At 42.3% G+C, this 23,383-nt stretch overlaps 1 protein-coding gene across 1 annotated transcript in view; it reads left to right on the top strand.

Annotated features, from left to right (window-relative positions):
• The window catches only part of TMPRSS7 (transmembrane protease, serine 7), a 36,902-nt gene that overhangs the window by 11,892 nt on the left and 1,627 nt on the right, over window positions 1-23,383 (top strand). Inside the window, exons 7-17 of the mRNA XM_015405948.1 lie at window positions 517-745; window positions 3,243-3,373; window positions 4,325-4,437; window positions 9,033-9,139; window positions 13,781-13,917; window positions 15,586-15,693; window positions 15,815-15,925; window positions 16,698-16,814; window positions 18,579-18,756; window positions 20,300-20,568; window positions 22,370-22,506. Coding sequence (XP_015261434.1) covers window positions 517-745; window positions 3,243-3,373; window positions 4,325-4,437; window positions 9,033-9,139; window positions 13,781-13,917; window positions 15,586-15,693; window positions 15,815-15,925; window positions 16,698-16,814; window positions 18,579-18,756; window positions 20,300-20,568; window positions 22,370-22,506 — 1,637 coding nt within the window. The remainder of the gene's footprint in view (window positions 1-516; window positions 746-3,242; window positions 3,374-4,324; window positions 4,438-9,032; window positions 9,140-13,780; window positions 13,918-15,585; window positions 15,694-15,814; window positions 15,926-16,697; window positions 16,815-18,578; window positions 18,757-20,299; window positions 20,569-22,369; window positions 22,507-23,383) is intronic.

The raw sequence follows: 23,383 nt of genomic DNA on the forward strand, positions 1-23,383 counted from the left end.
TCCATTGGGAGAAACAGATGATCTCCTACTGCAAAACCACCGTCATTCTAACTACATGAAAACAACACTCTATCTACATGGAAACTCTGTCAATCTAGGCTCTAGTTGCACAACAAGTAGACATTTGTTGATTTTTTGGTCTTGGTCTTCATTGTGATTGGCATGAACAGAAAATTAGTCTAATGAACATGGCACACAGGGGACTAGGAATGGGAGAGAAAAATGGTAGAGAAAATGGGAGAGAAAAAGGACCCTTGTCTCCTGATTCCCCACTTTTCTTAAAATGCATAGTCACTTTAAAAATAAATCATTAAAATTTATTTATTTATGTATGCAAATCTGACTCTGGACATTGTAGATGAATGAAGTTGTAAGTATGCACAGCATGGATTTTCTTTATTACAAACCTTTGAAAAACACCCTTCCATCAATGTGTACAACTAGATTTGTGGCTTTTTTGCAAGTACAATAATCTCAGCTCTACTAACAAGAGTTGGAAATGGACTATTTCCACAGGTTCAAACTGCATGTATGACCTGTATGCAGATCATCTTCATCAGCATTTTCCTTTGGACTTTTCTGCAACACCAGGAAAGATGATCTGCTATTTCAAATTGATTGCATTGGTGGGATACCTTATTCGCCTCTCCATAGCATCCATTCAGATTGAAGCAGACAATTGCATCACTGACTCATTGACGATTTACGATTCCCTGATGCCAATCAAAAGTAAGGTACTGAATCGGTAGGTATGCCTTTGAACATCTAAAGAAGTCTTATTCAATCTGTTTAATAGAGGGGAATAATTTTAATGTACAAGAATAAGACACCATTTTACCTCTTTTCATCACAGACAATTATCTGTCTACTAATAGCATGAGCAGGATTCTGTGTGTTCTGGTGTTTAGTCATGCCAGCCACATTACCAGGGAAATGTCTTCAGACAGTGCTGGCTCTTCGGCTTTGAAATGGAGATGAGCACCGCAACCCTAGAGTCGGATTCGACTGGCTTTTGAGCAAGGGAACCTTTACCTTAATAGCATGAGCTAATTGTTTCCTTGAAACATAGATTTGAATGAATAGGGAGACATGTCAGTAAATTTAGTCCCATATAACATAATTATATTGCGTGATCACTGAAGACATCAGGCCATGTGCTCGAAAGAACTAAAATGGACAAGCATTGATGGATCAGAATCTCATTGGAACTATGTTCTATCAGAAGCTCCAATGGATTAAATCACTGCTTTCATTGCAGCTATTTTTGAACTGTGTACAAAATTAATCACAGCTAACAATGGATAACAAAGACTTGGAACCCTAGCAGATGAAAACTTCTCTGTCTCTTATTTCCCTGCTGCAGGCTTCTGTGGCCCCTAAACTGTGTTCCTGTGGTCAGTGTATCCACAGGAACTGTGTGGAGGATTGGGGCAGGGGGAGAGAGAAGGAATTGGCAGAAATAGCCATTCCCTCCTCCACCAATGGAAATGCTATTTCATCTTTACCTTGGCTTCCAGAAAGCTTTTGATAAAGTTCCTCATCAAAGGCTCCTACGTAAGCTCAATAGTCACGGGATAAAAGGACAAGTCCTTTTGTGGATCAAAAACTGGCTAATAATAGGAAATAGAGAGTGAGCATAAATGGGCAATTTTCTCAGTGGAGGGTGGTAAGCAGTGGGGTACCACAGGGATCAGTACTCGGTCTGATGCTTTTTAACTTGTTTATTAATGATTTGGAGTTTGGAGTAAGCAGTGAAGTGGCTAAATTTTCAGATGACATAAAGTTGTTCAAGGTGGTGAAAACCAGGGAAGATTGTGACACACTGCAAAGGGATCTGTCGAGGATGGGTGAGTGGGCGTTAATGTAGCAAATGGGGTTCAATGTGGCCAAGTGCAAAGTGATGCACATTGGAGCAAAAAATCCTAAATATAATTACACATTGATGGGGTCCAAACTTGCAGAGACTGACCAAGAGAGAGATCTTGGAGTCATAGTAGATAACTCAATGAAAATGTCTAGACAGTATGCAACTGCAAAAAAAAAAAAAAAAAGGCCAACACTGTGCTGGGGATTATTAGGAAGGGAATTGAAAACAAATCAGCCAGTATCATAATGTCCTTGTATAAATCGATGGTGTGACCTCATTTGGAGCACTGTGTACAGTTCTGGTCACCACACCTCAAAAAGGATATTATAGCTTTGGAAAAAGTGCAGAAAAGGGCAACTAGAATGATAAAAGGGTTGGAACACTTTCCCTATGAAGAAAGGTTAAAGCGCTTGGGGCTCTTTCGCTTGGAGAAATGAAGGCTGAGGGGTGACATGATTGAGGTTTATAAGATTATGCATGGGATAGAGGAGGTAGAGAAAGAAGTACTTTTCTCCCTTTCCCACAATAGAAGAACTTGTGGGCACTCAATGAAATTGCTGCACAGTCAAATTAGAACAGATAAAAGGAAGTACTTCTTCACCCAAAGAGTGATTAACACATGGAATTCACTGCCACAGGAGGTGGTGGCAGCTACAAACATGGCCAGCTTCAAGAGGGAATTAGATAAACATAATGAGCAGACGTCCATCACACTTGTTTTGATTCTTACTTGATTGGTGAAGTTTTATATAGTGATTTTCACCAATGAATCCACTTTTTCTCCATCATAGTAAGCAGACAGAGGCAGTGTCCCTGCTTTGCAGCTTTGGAGTGAATCTGAAGCTCATAATCCACTTAATTATGGGAGATTTTGTTTTCTTCCTGTTTCAGAGCTATGCAGTGAGATGTATAGACTAACATGAACAACTCAGGAAGACAAAAAAGGGATCTTGGCTCATTTCATTGTAATGAGAGATAATGTGTGTGTGTGTGTGTGTATAAAATTATTTTTGAATTTATATTCCACCCTCCCCACAAGTGGGATCAGGGCGGATCACAAAGTCATTCGACATCATAGTATAAATACATTAAAAGACATTTTAAAAACAGTTACGAACAACAATTTATAAACAACAATTTAAAAATAGATTGCACTATTTGTCTATACACACAATTTTCAGAGTTGGTACTGCTAGGTCTCTAAGATCTGCTTGCTCTGGGCCACATCGAGTTTGTGAACTTCAGCTATATATATCCAGGAGAAAATATTTTTTTCTGGTGGATACAAAGAAAAATGCTTGTTGTAATAAGGCTAATAATGGCTAAAATATTTCATCTTATATGTTAAATAAATAAAGTGTTCCATTTGTTTCAGAATTTGTGAGCCAACCAACTCACTTATATCTTTTGTTTCTACAAACAATATGATGCTGGTTACCCTGAAGTCCACAAAAGTGGACACAGTGAAAGAAATCCACAGCTCTTTTGAAGTGATTCCACAAGAAAGTATGTGAAAGTCATAGCAGTATAATAAAGGTTGCATTCCCTATTTGAAATTCTCACACCTTCATTAATTAAAGGATGTCAAGCTCTTTTTAAATCTTCTCTGACAACCTTTTCCCACTTCTACAACTGTTTCCTCTTTGCCACCAATCACCTGCCTTCCTAGAGTGTTTTCTTCAGATTTCCAGATTCTGTGGTACTCTTAGCTATACTTGGGTCAGCAGCATTGCTTATGCTCTAGTGAAGAAGTATATTTTCTTAGAACCATCTTTTATGAAGTATCTTCAATGACAGTATAATAGATTCCGGGGTGTACATATCAGATCATAGGGTTGGATCCCTGCTATCGATTGTACATTCTTTCAGCTTCTTGCATCAAAGTAAAACATCTTGGGATCCAACCAAGCAGTGCATTCCAAGCAGGGAAAGCCATCAGGATGTAAAACAACAGTATATGCAGTGGTCTACCATTGCAGAAATAAGACATGTGCCTTGTGCTCCATTATGCCAGTAGATGGAGTAGTTGTTACATGCACACTCAGTGTCAACAATGTCTGTAAGGTTTAAAAATTCACATTCATGTCAATGTAATGTACTGATGAGGGCATTCTAAAGTAATGAATCAAATTGTGGTAGGGCACACTGCCTCCTGCTCCACTGCTTTACCAGTGTCATACAAACAGGCCAGAGCTAGGAAATCAGAGGACAAAATGAGTAGTATTCTGAGATCTACTGTGTTCTGGATTTGCTAGTTTTCCATTTCCACTCATTCCCCCCCCCCCATTGTGTTGATATATAGTTCTGAACAACTTTTCTTTTGGGGGCTGATTTTTGGTTTATTTCAACAACAACAACAACAACAACAACAACAACAACAACAACAACAACAACAACAACAACAACAATAATAATAATAATAATAATAATATAGTGTAATGTTTCTTTTGTTATTAGAATGTGGCAAAGCTATCCAGGCATTAGGAAGTGCTGGCTTGGAAGGGAGAATCACAAGTCCATATTACCCAAGTTATTACCCTCCAAAATGCATTTGTTCATGGAATTTCCAGGTAACACTCCCCCCCCCAATATATCATAGAAATGTTGATCCTGTTCATTGTGAAGTAATTGCACATTTTATAGTCATTCCTGTATGCTTTTGGACTGCAGCTGGGGGAGCATGTGTTTGAATGTCCCCCCCCCTAAAGAAAAAAAGTCCTCCCTGCTCATGGTAAACCATATTTTAGAAATATATGCTGCCCCGATGTACCAGTTTTCCATTACCAATAGTTTTTTAAAATCTAGTCTTATTACCCTCTGAATTTTTATTCCAACCTTCTTACAAGGAGGATCTACCTCATTTTATCTTCACAATGATCCTATAAGGTATGTTAGGCTGAGAGCGAGTGACTGGCCCCAGGTCACCCCGTAAGCTTCATCATAGTTGAATGAAGTTTTGAACCTGGCTTTTAGTGTTAATGCAGAATTCTGACTGTTGCACCACAATGGTTACTTTTTCTGACAAGACAGATTCAAAGTACTATCTCCCATCAGCATCTCAAAGAGGTAAAGTACCAGAAGGTATCACATAACCCATCTGAGGACACAGATAAGCATGGCTTTGAGGAGTGAGCCATATCCAATGTAAAGAATACGGTGTTCTTTTCATCAGCACAGGCCTTAGAGTCATTGTGATGCCTGAAGGAGAAACTATAAACGGCTTCAAACATGCTAAGACTTCAAAGCGCCACAGTGGCACTTTCCAACAGCCATTGTGATTATAAGCTCTGCAATTCTATTTCTCACCATTGTCAACATGTTAAACTATTGGCGGTACCCAAGAAAGCTGCACAAAATGGAAAACAGAATTTTAGCATTCCGTTTGAACTAAACCCTAAACTAGACAACAGCTCCTAGCAGAACATTCTTAAACATTCACTAACCAACTACATGTTGGCCTTCATAAGAATCAAACTAATTGTGGTGGCAGCATATCCAACAGTAGTGCAGCTATAGAATTTTTTCTGCACTGGGACACTAGAGGGACATTTTCTCTTAGCCCATGGGAGCTTACAAAGCATGCCTACAAGGTCATAAAACAGGGTGAGTTGTCCAACTAGGTCACCCAAGATTGTAGGGCAGCACAGAAAGGATTATGTCAATGCACTACAGGGGTTTAGCTCACTCCCAGCCATCAACAGTATGGGAAATTGCTGCATCTGCACTGGGGTTTGGCTGGCAGCGGCATAGGCCCAGGATGTGATAGTTAAACCTTGCTTGAGATGATGACCTGAAAATGATTCTGCCAGTAGATAGAAGTTAAAAAGGCAGTACAACAAATTATAATACAGTATCATTGGTTCTAAAGGATTAATACGAAATGATTTGTCTCTCAGAGACAAATCAGTTTATGTTCTAACTTAGGACATGTCCCCTTCAAGCCCACTGAAACAGAATAGTCTGCAAAAAGCCCTGCAGAAGGCATCAGTGATGCAGTTTCAGAAGAGCATTCAGCAACACGGGGACATCAAGTGAAGAAGGCCAGGGTTGGGTTGTGAGGTCTGGGCAGGGGTCTCCCACTTTCAGATGCTCCCCTCCACCCAAATTACCCCCTCTTACCACCGAAAAGCCAGAAATAACTGCAATGCGCATATGTAACCTGGAAGTGCTGTAGGCATGTTGGGGGCATCAGGTGGCACCTCTCTGGTTTTGGGACAAAACTCTATGATTTGTAGCTAATTCTACCATAGAGTTTTGCCCCAAAACCAAAGCATCGCTGCCCAACATCTCTGAGGTGCCTACATCACTTCCTGTGATGCATTGTGGCACTCATCCCTGCTCCTGGAAAGTTCCCTCCTACCCCCCACCCCCGCCAGTGCGTAATTGGGACATGGCAACTCTAGTCCAGGGATAGAATGGGAAAGAATGAGTGGGGTGGGAAACTGAAAGCAAGAATTGCTACAGGAAGCATAACTGACACATGGATATTTCAGGACACTCTGGTTCTGAGGTTTAAAATTCTTCTCCAACCCTGCCTTTAACTTTATTATAGTAAGGTGTAGTTCCACCCTGAAAGTCTTGATTTAAGAAGTCAACAAGAGTCACAATGGTTCATCTAGTCCAAAATCTTGTTTTCCACTGTGGTCACTGAAAAAAGGGAGCGGTGGCGCAGGCAGTTAATTGCCTGCTACTAATAACATCTACGAACAGCTGTACAGCTGTTCAATACCCGCCGCGGCCAGATTGAGCACCTGGCCCTTGTCCCAGCTCCCACTAACCCAGCGGTACGAAAGCGCCATTAATATCAAAATAAGCGCAAGTAGATAAATGGGAACCTACCTTAGATGGTAGGGGGCACCCTCCCCCATCGTGGGGGTCGTTGGAGGGCCGGAGCTCAGCGGACGGCGAAAGCAGCGAGCGGCGAAAATGGCGTCCGGATACATCGGTGGCGAAATCAGACGGCGGTGGAGAAGGCGGAGCCGGGATGACGCACGAGCGTGGCGGCGCAGGCGGGGCGGAGCCGCGAGGGCAGAGCCATGGCCACGCCGAGCATGCCGCGCGGCAGAAGGACCAACCAATCCACTGCTGAAAGGATCGCCAGAAAAAAAGGAGCCAGAAGCCACAGCTGAAGATGACGGAGCCGACCCGAGGAAAAAAAAAGAATAACCCCCCTCCACTGGGTGCCGGTAGGGATGTCCCCACCCCTAAGAATTGTGGCCATAGGTTAGGGATAAGGAATAACTGTAGCTGCTCAGAGACCCCTTCGGGGGTTAGAGCGGGGTAGCAAGCCAAATAAATAAATAAATAAAAGGCCAAAATCTCATTTGAAATGTAGTGTTGGAGGAGAGTTTTGTGAATACCATGGACCACCAAAAATACCAATGAACGGGTTCTAGATCAAATCAAGCCTGAACTCTCCCTAAAACCTAGAATGAACAAACTGAGGCTCTTGTACTTTGGTCACATTATGAGAAGACAAAATTTACTGGAAAAGACAATAATGCTAGGAAAAGTTGAAGGCAGCAGGAAAAGAAAAGACCCAAGATGAAATAGATTAACTCAATTAATGAAGCCACACCATTCAGTTTGCAAGACCTGAGCAAGACTGTTAACGATAGGATGTTTTGGAGGTCATTAATTCATAGGGTTGCCATAAGTCAGAAGCAACTTAACACACACACACGGCCCAAATCTCCTCCCTGTTATTGCTCCCCTCACTTTGATTCACACAGTTTTTTCAAAGTACCTGAAAAAAGAGAGGGGCAGATGATCACCAGGTATTTCTCAGTTGGCCAAGGCTACCAAATTCCTCCCCCTCTCATAAAGGAATGCATATGTGAAATGGTCTAGTACATATATATGTAAAGGAAATAGTGTCTGAACATTGTGACACGAACTGCACTAGCACTTTATATTATGTTATGTTTTATAGTTATATTGTTGTGATTTTACTGAATTTTGTGTCTTAGTTGTTTTATACATCCTATGTAAGCTGCCCTGAGCCTGCCCTGGCAGGGAGGGCGGGATATAAATTAAACAAACAAACTAACTAACAGATTTTGACAGTACTGCACTCCTTAATCTTTGATTTGCAGGTTGCCAATTGCATCCCTTTTGTTCCTTTTCTGGAAATAGATTGTTCATTCAGATTGTAGCTAGGAACAAATAAATATACTCTTTCTGTTTTTGTTAACTATATATTTTTTAAAAATCCTATTGTAGAGGAGTTTCACAGTTCCACTTTGGCATCAGTTGGAAACGGATCTCTCTCTCTCTCTGTCTCTCTCTCTGTCTCTCTCTCTCTCTTGAGGTGAAATCACAAGACTCTGAGCTCTTTGATCTCAGCACAAAGCCTGAATGGTGTGCTCTCTCTCCCTCTCTCTGGTCAAATAGCTGTAGTGGGAAATGAAAGGTTTCCTTGTAAGGGGCTGGAAAGCTGCACCTGCTCTTGGCCTGCACCATCATGGCCTTTCTCACCAGACTCTCTGATGTGCTGGCAGCTGAGCTGTGGCAACCACTGTTGCTTCTTGAGGTTTGGCACACAGAGACCAGCAACTGCTCCTGGACTGACTACCTGTGGCCCAATGCTGAGGCCCAAGCATACTAGCCACTGACCTGGATGGTTTCTCCTTTGCTCCTTGCTATGATGTGATATGAGTATCAGAGCTATTTAAGTTTGCTCAGAAAAGGCACTTGCAATAGAGTTCAAGTGAACACTAGTGTTGATTAAACCCTGGCAGTCACAGATGGAGGGTGGATAACACATTCTAAAACTGAATCCAGACTAGACAGAGGTGATGGTAGCTATCGAAACTGATGTGCTGGAGAGGATTGGCTTGTCTATTTTAGGTGGAATCAGGTTATTTCTGATTGGTCAGTAAAGCAATTTGGGGATACTTTTAGAGCCATCCTTGTTTTTTCAATGGTGAGTTCACACTTGTCAAAAAGTTTCTTTGTCAGTTGCATCTGATCTGGAAGACTGCTTCTCTTTTGCATCCTTCCACCAAGTCTTCTTCCAACAGAGAAAGACTTCCTTCAACAAAGGAAAACTTTTCTTCATCAAAGGAAGTATTTTCCATCAAAAAAGTCAGTCTCCATTGGAGGCTTTCCCTGTTGAAGGAAGTGAATAATTTAAATATAATTTAAATATATTTCTTCCATACAGACTCCTCAGAAGAACCTTGGTATAGCATTGACATTTCATAACTATACGATCAGTGAAAAGAGCATTAAAGGCTGTGAGCATGGATGGTGGAAAATTAATGAACGTATGTAAGTATCTAATAGTACAATCCTAAGAACACTTTTCTGCGATTAAATCCTATTGCGCAGCACTGAGTATGATTCTGAATAGACCTGGTTAGGATTGTTCTTTAAGAGGTAACCATGTTGGGAATTTTGAGGCAAGGTGGCAGGTGCCACTACAAAATGGCTGCCACAGGAAGCAGAGGAAGGGGGTGGGAACACACACACAGAAGTAGGTGATCACAAATAGGGAATCACACACAAAGGAAGGGGATCACAAACACACACAGAACCAGTCAGGGAAAGGAAGGATATCACACACACACACGAGAGAGAGAGAGAGAGAGAGAGAGAGAGAGAGAGAGAGAGAGAGAGAGAGAGAGAGAGCGAATGACCAAAGAGGAAAAGGTATGTTCTCCAATTAGCAGTGGATAGGATCCAAGTGAAAAGCTTTACTTATATGGAGGCAGCCAGTCACGGGTTTTACCTTCACAATGGCCCTGTCTACATTCCTGAACCATATGGTGAGTACTTGGGGAACTGTCAGTGAGTGCTACAGTACCCAGAAGCATCACATTGTAGAACATTACAAGACTTTGTTTTGTATGAGCATAAGTTACCCAGTTGTCTAGCCATGTCCTCTGAGGGAGCCAACATGTAGGAGGAGGCAGCATATTCAGAAAAAAATTATGGCAGTCATGAGAAGACAGAAGACCAAAACAGCATTTTGAAGTAATTATGTATTAAGAATCACATTGATAGTAATTTTTAATATATATATATATATTTCTCAGCAACACCTGAGTAGCATGTCCAATGTAATTCCACATGTTGCCAAATCCCCACCGTGCAGAGGATCCAAGAACACACACACTCTGCTGTGGCAGCAGGGGTGACATGTTTGTAGGGCAAAAAGTATCCTGAGGCAGGCTGACTCACCTCCAGAGGACAATGAGTTGATGGTTCTACTGGAGGTAGACAAAGAGATGGGAGAGGTTTGATGGCTCTACAAGCACTGCACAGGAAGGTTAATTGGGAAGGTGAATAGACTTAAGCATTAATTAATTGCCACTTAATGAAGGGTAATGGGTGAAGGGGTGGTAGCCAGTCAGCCACTCTGACTCGCACCTTGAAAAATGATTTCCCAGGTTGATGCCTGACTGGCATCCATTTTGGTTTATTGTGGCCCAAGCAGTGCCCTGCACTTAAGATATCGGGGTGATGTTTAGATAGGCATTTCTGGCTTGTTAACCTATGAACTGCCCCTCAATGGGAGGAGGAGTCTGACTGTTAACATTGGCACCTGTGTTTGAAAATATACAAACATCCTAAACTATGAGACTTCAGAAGCAAATTCAAGCACACAGCCATACAACTACGCATAAAACATAGAAATATCTATAGAGGCTTGTATGGAGAAGTGAACAATTCTTTGACTAACTTTATACACATACACACTCCAAATGATATGGCATTTTTGAAAAACTTAATATTAAACAAGGTGGAAAATTTGTGTTGCATAAAAAAACTATTTCCCCCAAATGCTGATAACACTTAAGCAGACATAGGGGAATTTTACATTACCCAGTTTCACCCGGTTTCAAGCTGGTAATGATCCGTTTTGAAGTGAACTGGTATAGGGCTGCCATTTCACACAGGGCTTTCCCCTTCAGGTAAAGAGCTGGATCTGAAGCGGTTTGCCATTTCAGACTGCACCGCTTTTCCCCTGCTGTTTTTCGCCCATGCGAGCGATCTCCGGCTTTTTAAAAAACATTCGCTTTATAGCGCTATAGCGCTATAGCAGTATAACAAAACACTCCATGCATTCCAATGGAATTGATATAATGCTATTCCGTTATAGCGCTATAATGCTATAAAGCAAATGTAAAAAAAAAAAGGCGGAGATTCCCCGCGCGGGCGAAAAAAGGTGGGGAAAAGCGCATCGGAACCGGGAGAGGAAACTGAGGAGTACTTGGAAGCAGTTGACAGGTAAAACGCTTCAGCCCCGTTTCCTAAACGGGACAGAAGCGATTGTGTATGAAATGACAAATATATTCCGGAAGGGAACCGGTTCTCAAACGGTTCTGTCTGAAATGACAGACCAGAAACCGTTTGGGAACCGTTCCTCTTCCGGAATATATTGCCTGTCTGAAATTCGTCATAATCTTTGCTGGATTGAGAAGGTTATAAATACATTGGCTGGAATCCAAAGAGCTACTTCTACGTGGCCCATGAGTTCTCTTTGCTTGTGTTTTTTCTCCAACCGTAAGTCCTTTACTGCAGTGCACAGCACTGAGCCTGCTCTGGTGGGGAGGGCGGGGTATAAATCAAATAAATAAATAAATAAATAAATAAAATAGTACACTATTTCTGAGACTGAAGCACAATGCAAACAGCTTCTGAAGGTCCCCTCAGTCTCAAACCTCACTCCCCCCCAAAGCACCTCACTGTGAAGATGCCTAAAGTCCAATTAAAACAGTAAACAACCCCTCTGGTCATGCCCTTAGTTGCCAAACCTACCACCACCCTCAGGGAGACCAGCAAGAGGTGAACTTGCCGACTGCAAAACTGTCATCTGTCCTTCCCCCCACCACGAGGAAGGGAAGGAGGGAAAGTGCCTGCCCCTTCCTGCAGAAGACGGAGGGAAGGAGTAGGCTTCCAGTGGGCCTCTGCCTCGTGTGTCTTAGGCAATCACAAATGTGTGTTTAGCAATGCTCCCTCTAAGCTGTGGAGTCTTGTTAGCAAAAAAACTACTTTGTAAGCTACTGGTATTAAAGCTGTGAGTGAGTAATTGACTACTGCATAAATTAGTTTGCTCTGAAGCCATCCTTCCTGAGCTAAGACAAAAATGTGTGAGCCAGAGGCTAAAAAACTGTGAGCTAGCTCACACTAACTCAGCTTAGAGGTAACACTGGTGTTTAGTGGATGGGCCACCCCTCGGCCCACATACTATTCAGAAAGAACAGTCTATTCACTAGAAAAAGTTGTACCTGGACAAAATGCACATAGAATATATGTTAAATCTGGGAGGAAATACACATTGACTTGATAATATTAAAAGACACTATCTTGCTGCTTTGGTAACATGAACAAATATCTTTCTTTGACCAAAGACCACTATTTCTGATATTTATTAATTTATTATTCCCTTATTTACTTCATTTATACCCTGTCTTTCTCCACAATGGTGGGCCAAAGCATATTACATTGTTCTGCTGCCATCCATTTTATCCTCGCATCAACCTTATGAGGTAGGTTAGGCAGAGTGTGTGTAACTGGGTCAAAGTCACTCAGTGAGCTCCTATAGCAGAGTGGGATTCTGAACCTAGGGTTGCCAATCCCCAGTTGGGGGTAGGGGATCCCCTGGTTTGAAGCCTCTCCTCCTGCTTCAGGGCTGTCAGAAAGCCGGGGAGGGTGCTCCATTGTACCCTATGGAGACCAGCCCCATTAGGGTATAATGGAGAACTGATCTGTAGGTGTCTGGGGGGCTGTTTTTGAGGTAGAGGCACCAAATTTTCAGCAGTGCTGATGGTGCCTCTCCTGAACCCCCCCCCCCAAGTTTCAAAAAGATTGGACCAGGGGGTCCAATTCTATGAGCCCTAAAAGAAGGTGCCCCCATCCTCCATTATTTCCAATGGAGGGAAAGCATTTGAAAGGAATGCTTCAGAGTTCAATCACCTAGTGACATCACATCTTTGTCACATCCTTGCTCCTGGCTCCACCCCAAAGACCCCAGATCTCTCCTAAGTCGGACCTGGCAACCTTATTTGAACTTGAATCTCCCAGTTTGTAGTCTGAAACTCTAACCACTGTACCTCTCTGGCTATCACTGGGTAGCTGCTGTTGAACAGTAGCAAGCACCTGGGCCTGGGTTAGTTGTGGAAGCCATGTGATATCAAGTTACTTAATAGTTGCTGCCAGGCCTGGCTGTAGTAAGTCCTCCTTCAAAGGCCAAAAGAGCCCAGGAAAGGGCCCTGACTCCTCCTTTGACCTTTTCCTGATAGAAACCAAGATCTAGGGGCTGACAATACTGCTATGATGGCTTAGGAAGAAGAAGAAGAGGAAGAGGAGGAGGAGGAGATTGGATTTATACCCCGGCCTTAACTACCCAAAGGTGTCTCAGAGCGGCTTACAAACTCCTTTCCCTCCCCCTCCCCACAACAGGCACCCTGTGAGGTAGGTGGGGCTTGGAGAACTCTTGACGGAAATTGCTCTTTTTCAAGGACAGCTGTGCCAGAGTTATGGCTTGCCCAAGGCCATCCAGCCAGGTGCAAGTGGAGGAGTGGGGAATCAAACCCGGTTCTCCGGGTTAGAGTCCGCACACTTAACCACTACACCAAACTGGCTCACCAGGAATGGATGCAGAGGATTCCCACTCCTTAAAGCTACAGGTGGTCCTTTTATCATTTAGGGGATTTTTACCCCTCCCCCCAAGTTTGTTTGTGTGTGTGTTTCTGTAGATTTCACAGTTTTGTGCAAACTTGGTTGTTTTTTGTTTAGGTTTGTAGAAAGCTCTGTCTTGTCTATCCATGGCCTTAGTCTCCAAATTTAAGTATTCACAGATGGGACCATGTTGAGAATTATATATATATATCAATGATAATATCCTTGCTTATGTATTGAGGAAAGATGTTCTGTATCCCATGTTAACACTAATTCATCTTGTAGGTACTGTGGCTATTACATTGCTCATCAAACAATATTCCGTGTTGCAAGCTTTGTGGTTAATGTTGAGTTCCAATGTAGTTCCAAGCTTTCAGAGAGGCCACTTCTGGTGGAATATGTAAACTACAACATCAGCCAACGTAAGATCAGCGTTAAACTTCCTTTGCACTGCACAAAAAACAGATTAATGCAGTTTTAAATGAAAACACCACAAGCTATTATGAAAATGCATAGTAATGCCATGTTCTGTGCCATGGAGGCAGTTTTAAAAAATGAAGATTTTTTCCCACCTTTTCCTGTGTTCTGCTTTGAAAAATTGATAGGATTACTCTTTTCTATAAACCTTGTGTTACAGCCTCAATCCAAAATTATTCCACAACAGCTAGGGTTTTTTTTTGTTAAAAAAGAGAGCTATTGAGAGATCTAATTTTGTATTTCTCACATCTCTTCTAGCTGCCCGCTTGATCTTAGACATGTCTACACCAAAATCCTTTTGTGCTATTCAGGTTGTTTCAGTTTTGATTGGATCCACCCTTTGTCATTTCTTTTGTCCTGCATTTGTTCCTGTGCTGTTTACACATGCAGGCATCCACAGAGTGATAATGATCAAGATGTAAAATGTTACTTTAAATGTACCCAGTGCCTGGGGCATGTTCAGTTGAAATTTTTTACCATTTCTCTGTATCGGCAGACAATCCTCTCCCCATCATATCACAAGCTGCATATGAAAAACTCTTTAGAAGAAAGAAGTTTTGTTTGTGACATTTTAGTGTTTATGTGTTAGAGTGGTGGGATTGAAGAAACAGGTTCAGATGTCTATTGGACATGCAGAGAGAATTACACAGTTCTTTGGATCTAGGTGTTTAAAAATTATTCAGAATATCCCACCATTCAGTTGCAATGGAGCTCCAACTATAAAATTTCTATAAAACTAAAATAAGAATAAGTGAATCCTGAAAAAGCAGTAGCAAACAAATCAGTTGTTAAAAACACAAGCAAATAAGACTATCATTATCCAGTATCTGAAGAACAGTAAGAAGGTGCCTGGTAACTGACTCTGGAGAGCTATTTTGTAAGTGGATTGCCTTAACCAAAAAGCAGATATGGGAATCAGTGGGCTTTTGAAGATAATCTGAAAAGGCCAATGTGCTTGGGGGGGTGGGGGAAATGCACCATCTTAATTTAAAGCAAGGAACAATGTTTCTCACATTGTCTAGCCAGAACTGCAAATTGGCCAAATCTCATTTCAGTTCTATGTGGGCAGAAAAGCTGTTTTGTTTAAAGAACAGCTGCTGCTGCTGCACTGATTGAACAGCACCTTATGATGCAAGGCATTGGTAGCTCATCAATACTTCTTCATGAGGTTTGAACTTTCCTGTAAGGAATTCAGAAGTACCCTAATTAGGGACACTGGGCAGACTGTGCCTGATCTTTCCACTGTGTTCTGGAACATTTCATAAGAAAACACCTGGTTCAGATATGTACTTTGCACATCACCTTTGATAAACTGGTATGCCAGCTTTGAACAGAATTTTTTTCTTATCACTGTTGAGGGACGACAGATTTTTAATTTCAATTTTTAACTAACTCTAGAAATAGTATTTCTGTGAAAGCTGTTCACTGCGCACCATTTCCCAGGAGGTTTGTGTGTACAAGTCCCATTGCAATAAATGGGTGTATCTTGCACTGCTTGCATTAATTTCAGCAAGGCATATGCAGAAAAACATCCAGACAAGTAGTTTTAAATCATAATAAAGAGGACTGCTGGGAAAGCTAGAACTCACAGCTCTTCCCTATCTTGCCTTTAGCTTGTCCTCATGGATCTTTTGAGTGCCACACTGGATTATGCATTCGCCAGGCTCAACGCTGTGATGGGATCAATGACTGCTTTGATGAAAGTGATGAGCTCTTTTGTGGTTAGTACTTAGTCATATGAAAAAATGAAACAAAACATGAAAATTGAATTATCCTTTAAATTTATGTCTGCTGTGGCTTTCCTTAAAGATTTGCTGATTCTCCCCTCCTTTCCTGTTTTAGATGTGTCCAAACAAAGCTGCAACACCAGCTTTTTAACACAGCAACATTCCCTTTTCTGTGATGGAATCATTGACTGCAAAGATGGTCAAGATGAACAAAGCTGCACTGAAAGTGAGATTCCCCCCCCCCCATAAGCACATGTCGCAGTTTTACACATCTCATGTTGGCCTCTCTGTCATAATTTATCTTGCCTTAATCATGAATTCACTAAGTGCTCCTAGCAAACCAGCAGTCGGCAGTCCTTAAGAACATAAGAAGAGCCCTGCTGGATCAGATCAGTGATTCATCTCGTCCAGCATCCTGTCTCACACAGTGGCCAACCAGTTCCTCTGGAGGGCCAACAACAGTGCATAGAGGCTGAAACCTTCCCCTGATGTTGCCTCCTGGCTCTGGGTTTCAGAGGTTTAGTGCCTCTGAACGTGAAGGATCCCCTCAGTCAGTTCAGTTCAGTTCGATTTATGGCCAATGGCTGTTACAAATACAATACAATGCAATGCAATACAATACAATAAAAGTTATAAAATGCAGAATATGATCTGCATTAAAACACAGAAAGTAATATATGTCTGGCATAAAACTGCTTAAAATCATATAAGATAGAACATACAAAATAAAATAAGGTTTAGGGTAAGGTTACTAAAAAGGATCTTAAATACTTTGATGTAGCCCGGATCCCCTCAGTCACCATGGCTAGTAGCCACTGATAGACCTGTCCTCCATGAATCCATCTAATCCCCTTTCAGTCACATTTGGGAGTATCCTCACTGTGCAGTTAAGATACTATCAACAAAAAACAAAATAAAATAACTGAGTTTTGTTATTTTCATTTCCTGGATGGAAATTGCTAATTGAGAGTATTAACTTTGGGGCTGTTTGCTTTCAGGCATTCCCTGCACCAACAATACTTTTAAGTGCAATAATAACATTTGCTTCAGAAAAAGAAATGCAAAATGTGATGGGATAGTGGACTGCCTTGACAGAAGTGATGAAAGCAATTGTAGTAAGTCTGCCTTGCGTACAATCCTAATAATTTCCTGATAATAAGTAAGCATTTGATTTTTCACATGGGTATGTCAATCAATCTGAAGCAGAAACAAATCACTACCTTGCTTTGAAATAATTGATTAAAATGATCAAGGATGCCAACTCATATAGTACTAAGTAGGTATCTTGGTAGGTATCTTAACCAAATAAAATGGGCTACAATCCCATAAAACGGTATACATGCATGTATGAAGCAATAGTGATTTGAAAGACCATCCAGCTGAATAGGCAGGCCACTTTTCCATTTCAATTCAACCTGCCTGTTTAGGTGAGGGAATGGCAGAAGATCTACACAGTACCTCTAGCTGTGCATATACTTCCCCCCTACCCATGTGAAGATTTACAGCTTGGGCAATAGCATGTATTACTTGACAAATCATTTGAAACACAAACAGAGTTCACTATGTTTTATATGCACTGAAATCCTAATACAGTTGAAAACTCCTAGCGGTCTTTGAATTATGTGTGTGTTTGTGTTATGTGTCATCAATCCTATGAATTTATGAGCTCCGAAACATCCTATCATTACCAGCCCTGCTCAGGTCTTGCAATCTAAAGGATGTGGCTTCCTTTATAGAGTCAATCCATCTCCTGTTGGGTCTTCCTCTTTTCCTGCTGCCTTCAACTTTTCCTAGCATTATTGACTTTTCCAGTGACTCTTGTACTCTCGTAATGTGACCATAGTACAATAGCCTCTGTTTAGTCATTTGAGCTGCTAGGGAGAGTTTAGGTTTGATTTAATCTAGAACCCACTTATTTGTCTTCTTGGCAGCCCATGATATCAGTAAAACTCTCCTCCAACACACACTAATCTGTACATCTCAAGACCTAGTCACTGCGATAGCATTTTGCCCAGTATGGGTAACAAGGCCAACCCCTAACATTTGGAATCTCTAGCCAAAGAGGCCCAAGGAGTGCCCACCTGAGCCCCACAGCCCCATTCCTGTGCTCAGGCTAGCCCAACAAATTGTGAAGAATCATGTGCTTCAGAACTCCCACAAAAACAGCTTTTCTCCACAAGCCCATGTTTTTTTCTCATTGCTACCAGCCACAAGCTTGCACAACAATTATAACTGTAGTGGGATGTTGGCCATGATCCGGTGGATAGTGTCATGTCTCTGCACATGAAGTGAGGCATTATTCCTCTGAACATCAACTGTGGACACCACTAGAGGAGTCCTTTGAAACTTGGGGAGAGGTTTAAAAGGGGTGTGTAATGCCATGCAAAGAAAAACAAGTCAGATATATGCTGTTTATGCCCAGACTCTTATACACATCTAAAGGAAGTCTTTGAATCATGATTATTTCTTCTTTGATCAATCAGTGCTCCTGTGGAATATATGAGATTCCATTCATAAGTTTGTTATGCTTCCCATTCATGTCTCTTGGCTTTATTGCAAAGCAAAGGTACAATTTTTAAATGCATATTCCACACAGACAGAGAGTCACCACAGCCAGACACAAAATGGGTGAGATTTATCAGGATTGGGGGGGGGGGCATTTGCTGGAGATTGTCTAGGTGCCTGTCAAATGGATATCAGACTGTGTATGCATTCTGGATTGGGATGGTTATTTTAGACCCCTGGGATTGAACCAAAAAACAATTCAGGTACTTTTTAAAGACACTATAACTTCACATCGGTATTGACTGAAAATTCTGTAGTCCATTGTAGCTCATTACTACTGCAAGAACCATGTTGAATTGTTATCCTCTTTTAAGGTTGTGGCAGTACAAAATACAGTCATAAACTGCACCGGATTGTGGGGGGTTCTGATACGCAAGAAGGTGAATGGCCGTGGCAAGTCAGCCTCCTTTATGGTGGAGTTGCTTATTGTGGTGCGTCGGTTATATCAAAAGAATGGCTTCTCTCAGCTGCTCATTGCTTTCAGGGAAACAGGTGAGTCATTAGCTGGGGTTCATTCAGGGCCTATCCTTTCAGAAGTCGGTGGCATTGCCATGGGACAGCCATGGAGCACAATGGGTTCCCTGTTCTTCCATTAATTTGTCACGGTCAGCCAAGCAATGCAATCATGCAATTTCCAGTACCCGTTTAGGAAAATGGTTTGTCTTTCTTTGCATGTGCTAAGGACCAATGCACAAGACTGCCCAGCTCCTGGCGGCTGATTGCCTGTCATCTGCCCATAGCAATTACCTCTTCATGCCTCATGGGTCCTTTGATTTGTTTGGCACAAGGAGAAGCTGCTCTTTTGGCAAGCCATGGCTCCCTCTGCATCCCACAGAGGCAGGGGACTGCCACAGACAAGGGGAAAAAGGGAGGGTCACCTGACATAGGATAGTCACCAGTGTCAGCCCTAAGATATTTCCCCTTGCTCTCCTTTCAGGTTCACTGAGTTTATTGATTCATTTAGTATACTGTTGCTCTCCACATTACTTTTTTAAAACAAAGGCTGTGCTATTCACAATATCTACCGTCTGCTCATAGCAGTCACCTGCACATGGCTCTGTGACTCCTGACTTATTTCAACCCAGATATATGCAATATAATGTGAAGCAATACAGTATCACTAACACACTAGTTTCTTGCTTGCTCTGTAAAGTAATTACAATGTCACCAAATCAATCAATTATTGTTAACAATGGAAAATTCCTAGGAACAATGGTGCAGTTTTTTTCATCTCTCAACCCCCCCCCCCTCATCAGCATAAAGGAAGGGGTTTCAAACTTTTTGACATTTGGCCCCCATCTAAACTTTCTCTGCCTCCCAGTTGCCTCCTCTGCATCTTATTTGGACAGAACTCTAACTAATTGGTCTTTATCCAACTCATTACTTCAACCAGATACCAGGTCAGTACATCCACCATTGCACTTGGTTGTGCTGAGAAGATATTGGTTATTATCAGTGCTGGTGATACTTCACTCCAAATGTCTTGACATGTAAATGTAAATGCCAGTTTGGTGTAGTGGTTAAGTGTGCGGACTGTAATCTGGGAGAACCAGGTTTGATTCCCCACTCCTCCACTTGCACCTGCTGATGTGACCTTGGGTTAGTCACAAGCTCTGGCACAGCTGTCCTTGAAAAAGTGCAGTTTGTGTCAGGGTTCTCTCAGTCCCACGCACCTAACAGGGTGTCTGTTGTGGGGAGGGGAAGGGAAAGGAGTTTGTAAGCCGCTCTGAGACTCCAAGTGAAGGGCGGGGTATAAATCCAATCTCTCTCTCTCTTCTTCTTCTTCTTCTTCTTCTAAATCTTAAGCAGCCTGGGGGGACAAGATGGAACCTTGTGGAACCCATAGCACAAATCCCATGGAGATGAGTAGTTGTCCCCTTTGAATGTTGGTTGGCCAGGCAAGATTGCAACCTCCAGAGTGTGGTGATCCTACATTTATCTGACTTTTGTGTTAACAAACTCATTTAAAAATTAGAGCTCTCCTGCCGTGTCCCAGAATTTCTGGATTCTTACATATTAATTTGTTTTTTATTAGATTATCAGATCCCAGAACCTGGATAGCTCATTTGGGAATGCGCACTAAAGGGAAAGCCAAATTCATCTCTCCTGTGCGAAGAATCATTGTTCATGAATATTATAACAGTAGAAATTATGACTATGACATTGCCCTGCTACAGCTAAGCACACCGTGGCTTGACACAATGAGATGGCTAATTCAACCGATATGTGTACCACCTACCATACACAAAGTGCACACTGGGGAGAAGTGCTGGGTAACAGGCTGGGGACAAAAGCAAGAAGCAGGTGAGATCATTTCCCACCATGGACATAAAAGTTTGGTTTCCTCAATATAAAAGTTTGGTTTCTTCTGGGATTCAGAAGCTTAGTGCCTCTTAATATGGAGGTTCCCCTCAGTCACCATGGCTAGTAGCCATTGATAGACTTGTTCACCATGAATCTGTTTATTCTTGTGGCCTTCACTATACCCTCTGTCAGCAAATTCCATGCTTTAATCCCTCTCTGTGTAAAGTAGTATTTCCTTTTGTCCATCCTGAACCTACTGCCCATCAGCTTCATTGGATGCCCTTGAGTTCCAGTATTTTGGAAAAGGGAGAGAAAGAGACTCTGAATTGGGAAGCCCGTGGTAGATCAGTATATGTGCAACTGAGTGAGTTTGGCAAGCATGCCCATAGCCACGGGGGCATTTGAGGTGATCCCCCTTCCAAATGTGCCCTGCCCCCTCACTACCCATCCCTCCTGGTCCCCCTCTCCACTCACCTTCCCCCCCTGAGCCTGCATGAGCTGCCGCTTCTCTACAGCCCAGCTGCAGAGTGTCGAACTCTCCAAAGCAGAGCAGGGAAGGGGTGGGAGACCGACTGCGCAGCTCATTCTCAGCTGGCTGTGCAGGTGCAGTGAAGTGCCAGGGAGATCATAGTCTCCTGTCTGCACAGGCACAGTGAGGCACTGGGGCAGGCCTGCCCAGGTGCCACTGCATGTTTTGCCTCGGCTTCCTTTCTCTTGCTAAGTTCACCTGGTAGATGGCAGCCCAGCTGTTGGCCTGGTCGAGCTGGTGGAACTCCTTTTCTCTCTCTATGGGTTGGGGGCCCCAAGGCCCGACTGGGCTGTTCCTGTCCCCAGTCTTGACCACATGGCAAGACTTCTCTCTGGGAGCACCACTGTGTCTCCCCTTTCCTTGCGCCCTCCTCCTCTTTCCCTTCCCCAGCACACAGAAGATGATGCAGGCTGCCCAGCCCACATGTAGGAGACGGGTAGTTTCTGGTGGGGAGAGAGGGCCCTTTCTCCAGCTCTTCTCATCAGTCACACACATGAAGCTGCCTTATACCGAATCATACCACTGGTCCATCAAAAAAGTATTGTCTACTTAGACTAGCAGTGGCTCTTTTGGGTCTCAGGCAGAAGTCTCTCACATCTCCTGTCTGGTCCTTTTTTAAAACCGGAGATGCCAGGGATTGAACCTGGGACCTTCTGCATGCCATGCAGATGCTCTACCACTGAGCCATGGCCCCTCCCCTTATTTATTTATTGTGACATAGGCACGTGACATCCGAAGTGATGTGGGCACGTGCCCCCACTGAATACTTTCTGGCTATGGGCCTGTTGGAAAGAACATGAGGGGAATACCTGAGGCACACAGGAGACGATAGATGGAGCAGGAACAGCTACAGGAGAGCCAGACAGTTCAGGAGTTACAAGCAGATAATGTTTAATAAAAGACGTTTCCCTTTTTACTCTTGCCTGACTCTCAGCTAATTGCTATCCCATTTGAAATACCTCATTCTACTGTGAACTCAGTACATGGTCACTTTCTAACCCGCTTTCCGATTTACGTTGCTAATCTTCCATAGAGGGTTGAAATCATTAAGAAAAGAAAATCCATTAGTGTTATCATTACATGTCCTTGGATGAAAGTTCCTATAGATTTCAGTGGGATATTCTTCCAGGTAAAGACTTGGCAAGTTTACCGTGCATTGAGAAGAGCTCCGATGGCATTGTTATTAAGGAAATTATCTTGAGCAGCAAATGGAGCTTTACTACTAGAAATTATCTTCTTGCTTTCATTATTAAGCTTAAGTCTACTTTTCAGATGATGAAGGATCAGCAATACTACAAAAAGCAGAAGTAGAAATTGTGGACCAAACACTGTGTCATTCAACATATGGGATTACCACAGCACGGATGCTGTGTGCTGGGGTGGTGTCTGGGAAAAGGGATAGTTGCAAAGTAAGTATTTGCTGTCTCATCTAAACGCATTTCTTAGCAAACAATTCTGTACTGCTTATCTGATAACTGCAGAAAAAGTCAGTCCTGTAATGAGAAACATTATACAAAACCTAATGGTGTCAGTGCCATGAACTGCAGTTAGCACATAATGCACCAATCAAATTTGCTGCAACATTTCTGTATATCATCAGTATCTAAGGCCAAATTGTCACAAACAGCAGATGAAATAGAAAATTAAGATCTGAAGGTACTTGACCAAACTGAGACACATGATCAAATGTTCTTCCATGCAAAACAAGCTGGTGTACATAGAAAACTAGACATTAGGGTGAATAGTTATGGCTTAACTTTCTGTGAATGATACTAGTTTTCTACAATGCAAGGATTTATTTATTTTTTGTATGAGGGAGAATTTAATAATATGAGACCTCACTTTTAATCTGGTCGTATAATCCCACCATAAATTTGCTACCTGGTGCTTTTGAGAACTAGACCCAAGCTCACAGTGCATACTGAGGGTTTGCTTGCAGAATCAAGATTCTGAAGTTGTTAAAATGCCAGAGTACAGAAAACCAGAGGTTTCAGCTTCATAACCCTTGACATTGCTTTGGGTCATTCTCAGACTGATAGTGTAATCCTAAACAGTGTTATACCCTTCTAGGCCTATTTACTTCAAAGGATTTAGACAGGTGTACTTTAGGATCACACTGGTAGTGTAGCACCTTTCAGTCTACAATCCTTCCAATACAATTGGTTGCCATTTTGTGTAAATAGGGAAATATGTTTATTTTTGACCTCTGGTATGTGCAAATCCATACCCTTAAGTAATCTGGGTTTCTTATAGTGTTTCCAATCTCTGGGTGGAGCCTAGAGATCT

This window comes from Gekko japonicus, unplaced genomic scaffold (assembly GCF_001447785.1).
Source record: "Gekko japonicus isolate JY-2015 unplaced genomic scaffold, Gekko_japonicus_V1.1 scaffold365, whole genome shotgun sequence".
Lineage (NCBI taxonomy): Eukaryota > Metazoa > Chordata > Lepidosauria > Squamata > Gekkonidae > Gekko > Gekko japonicus.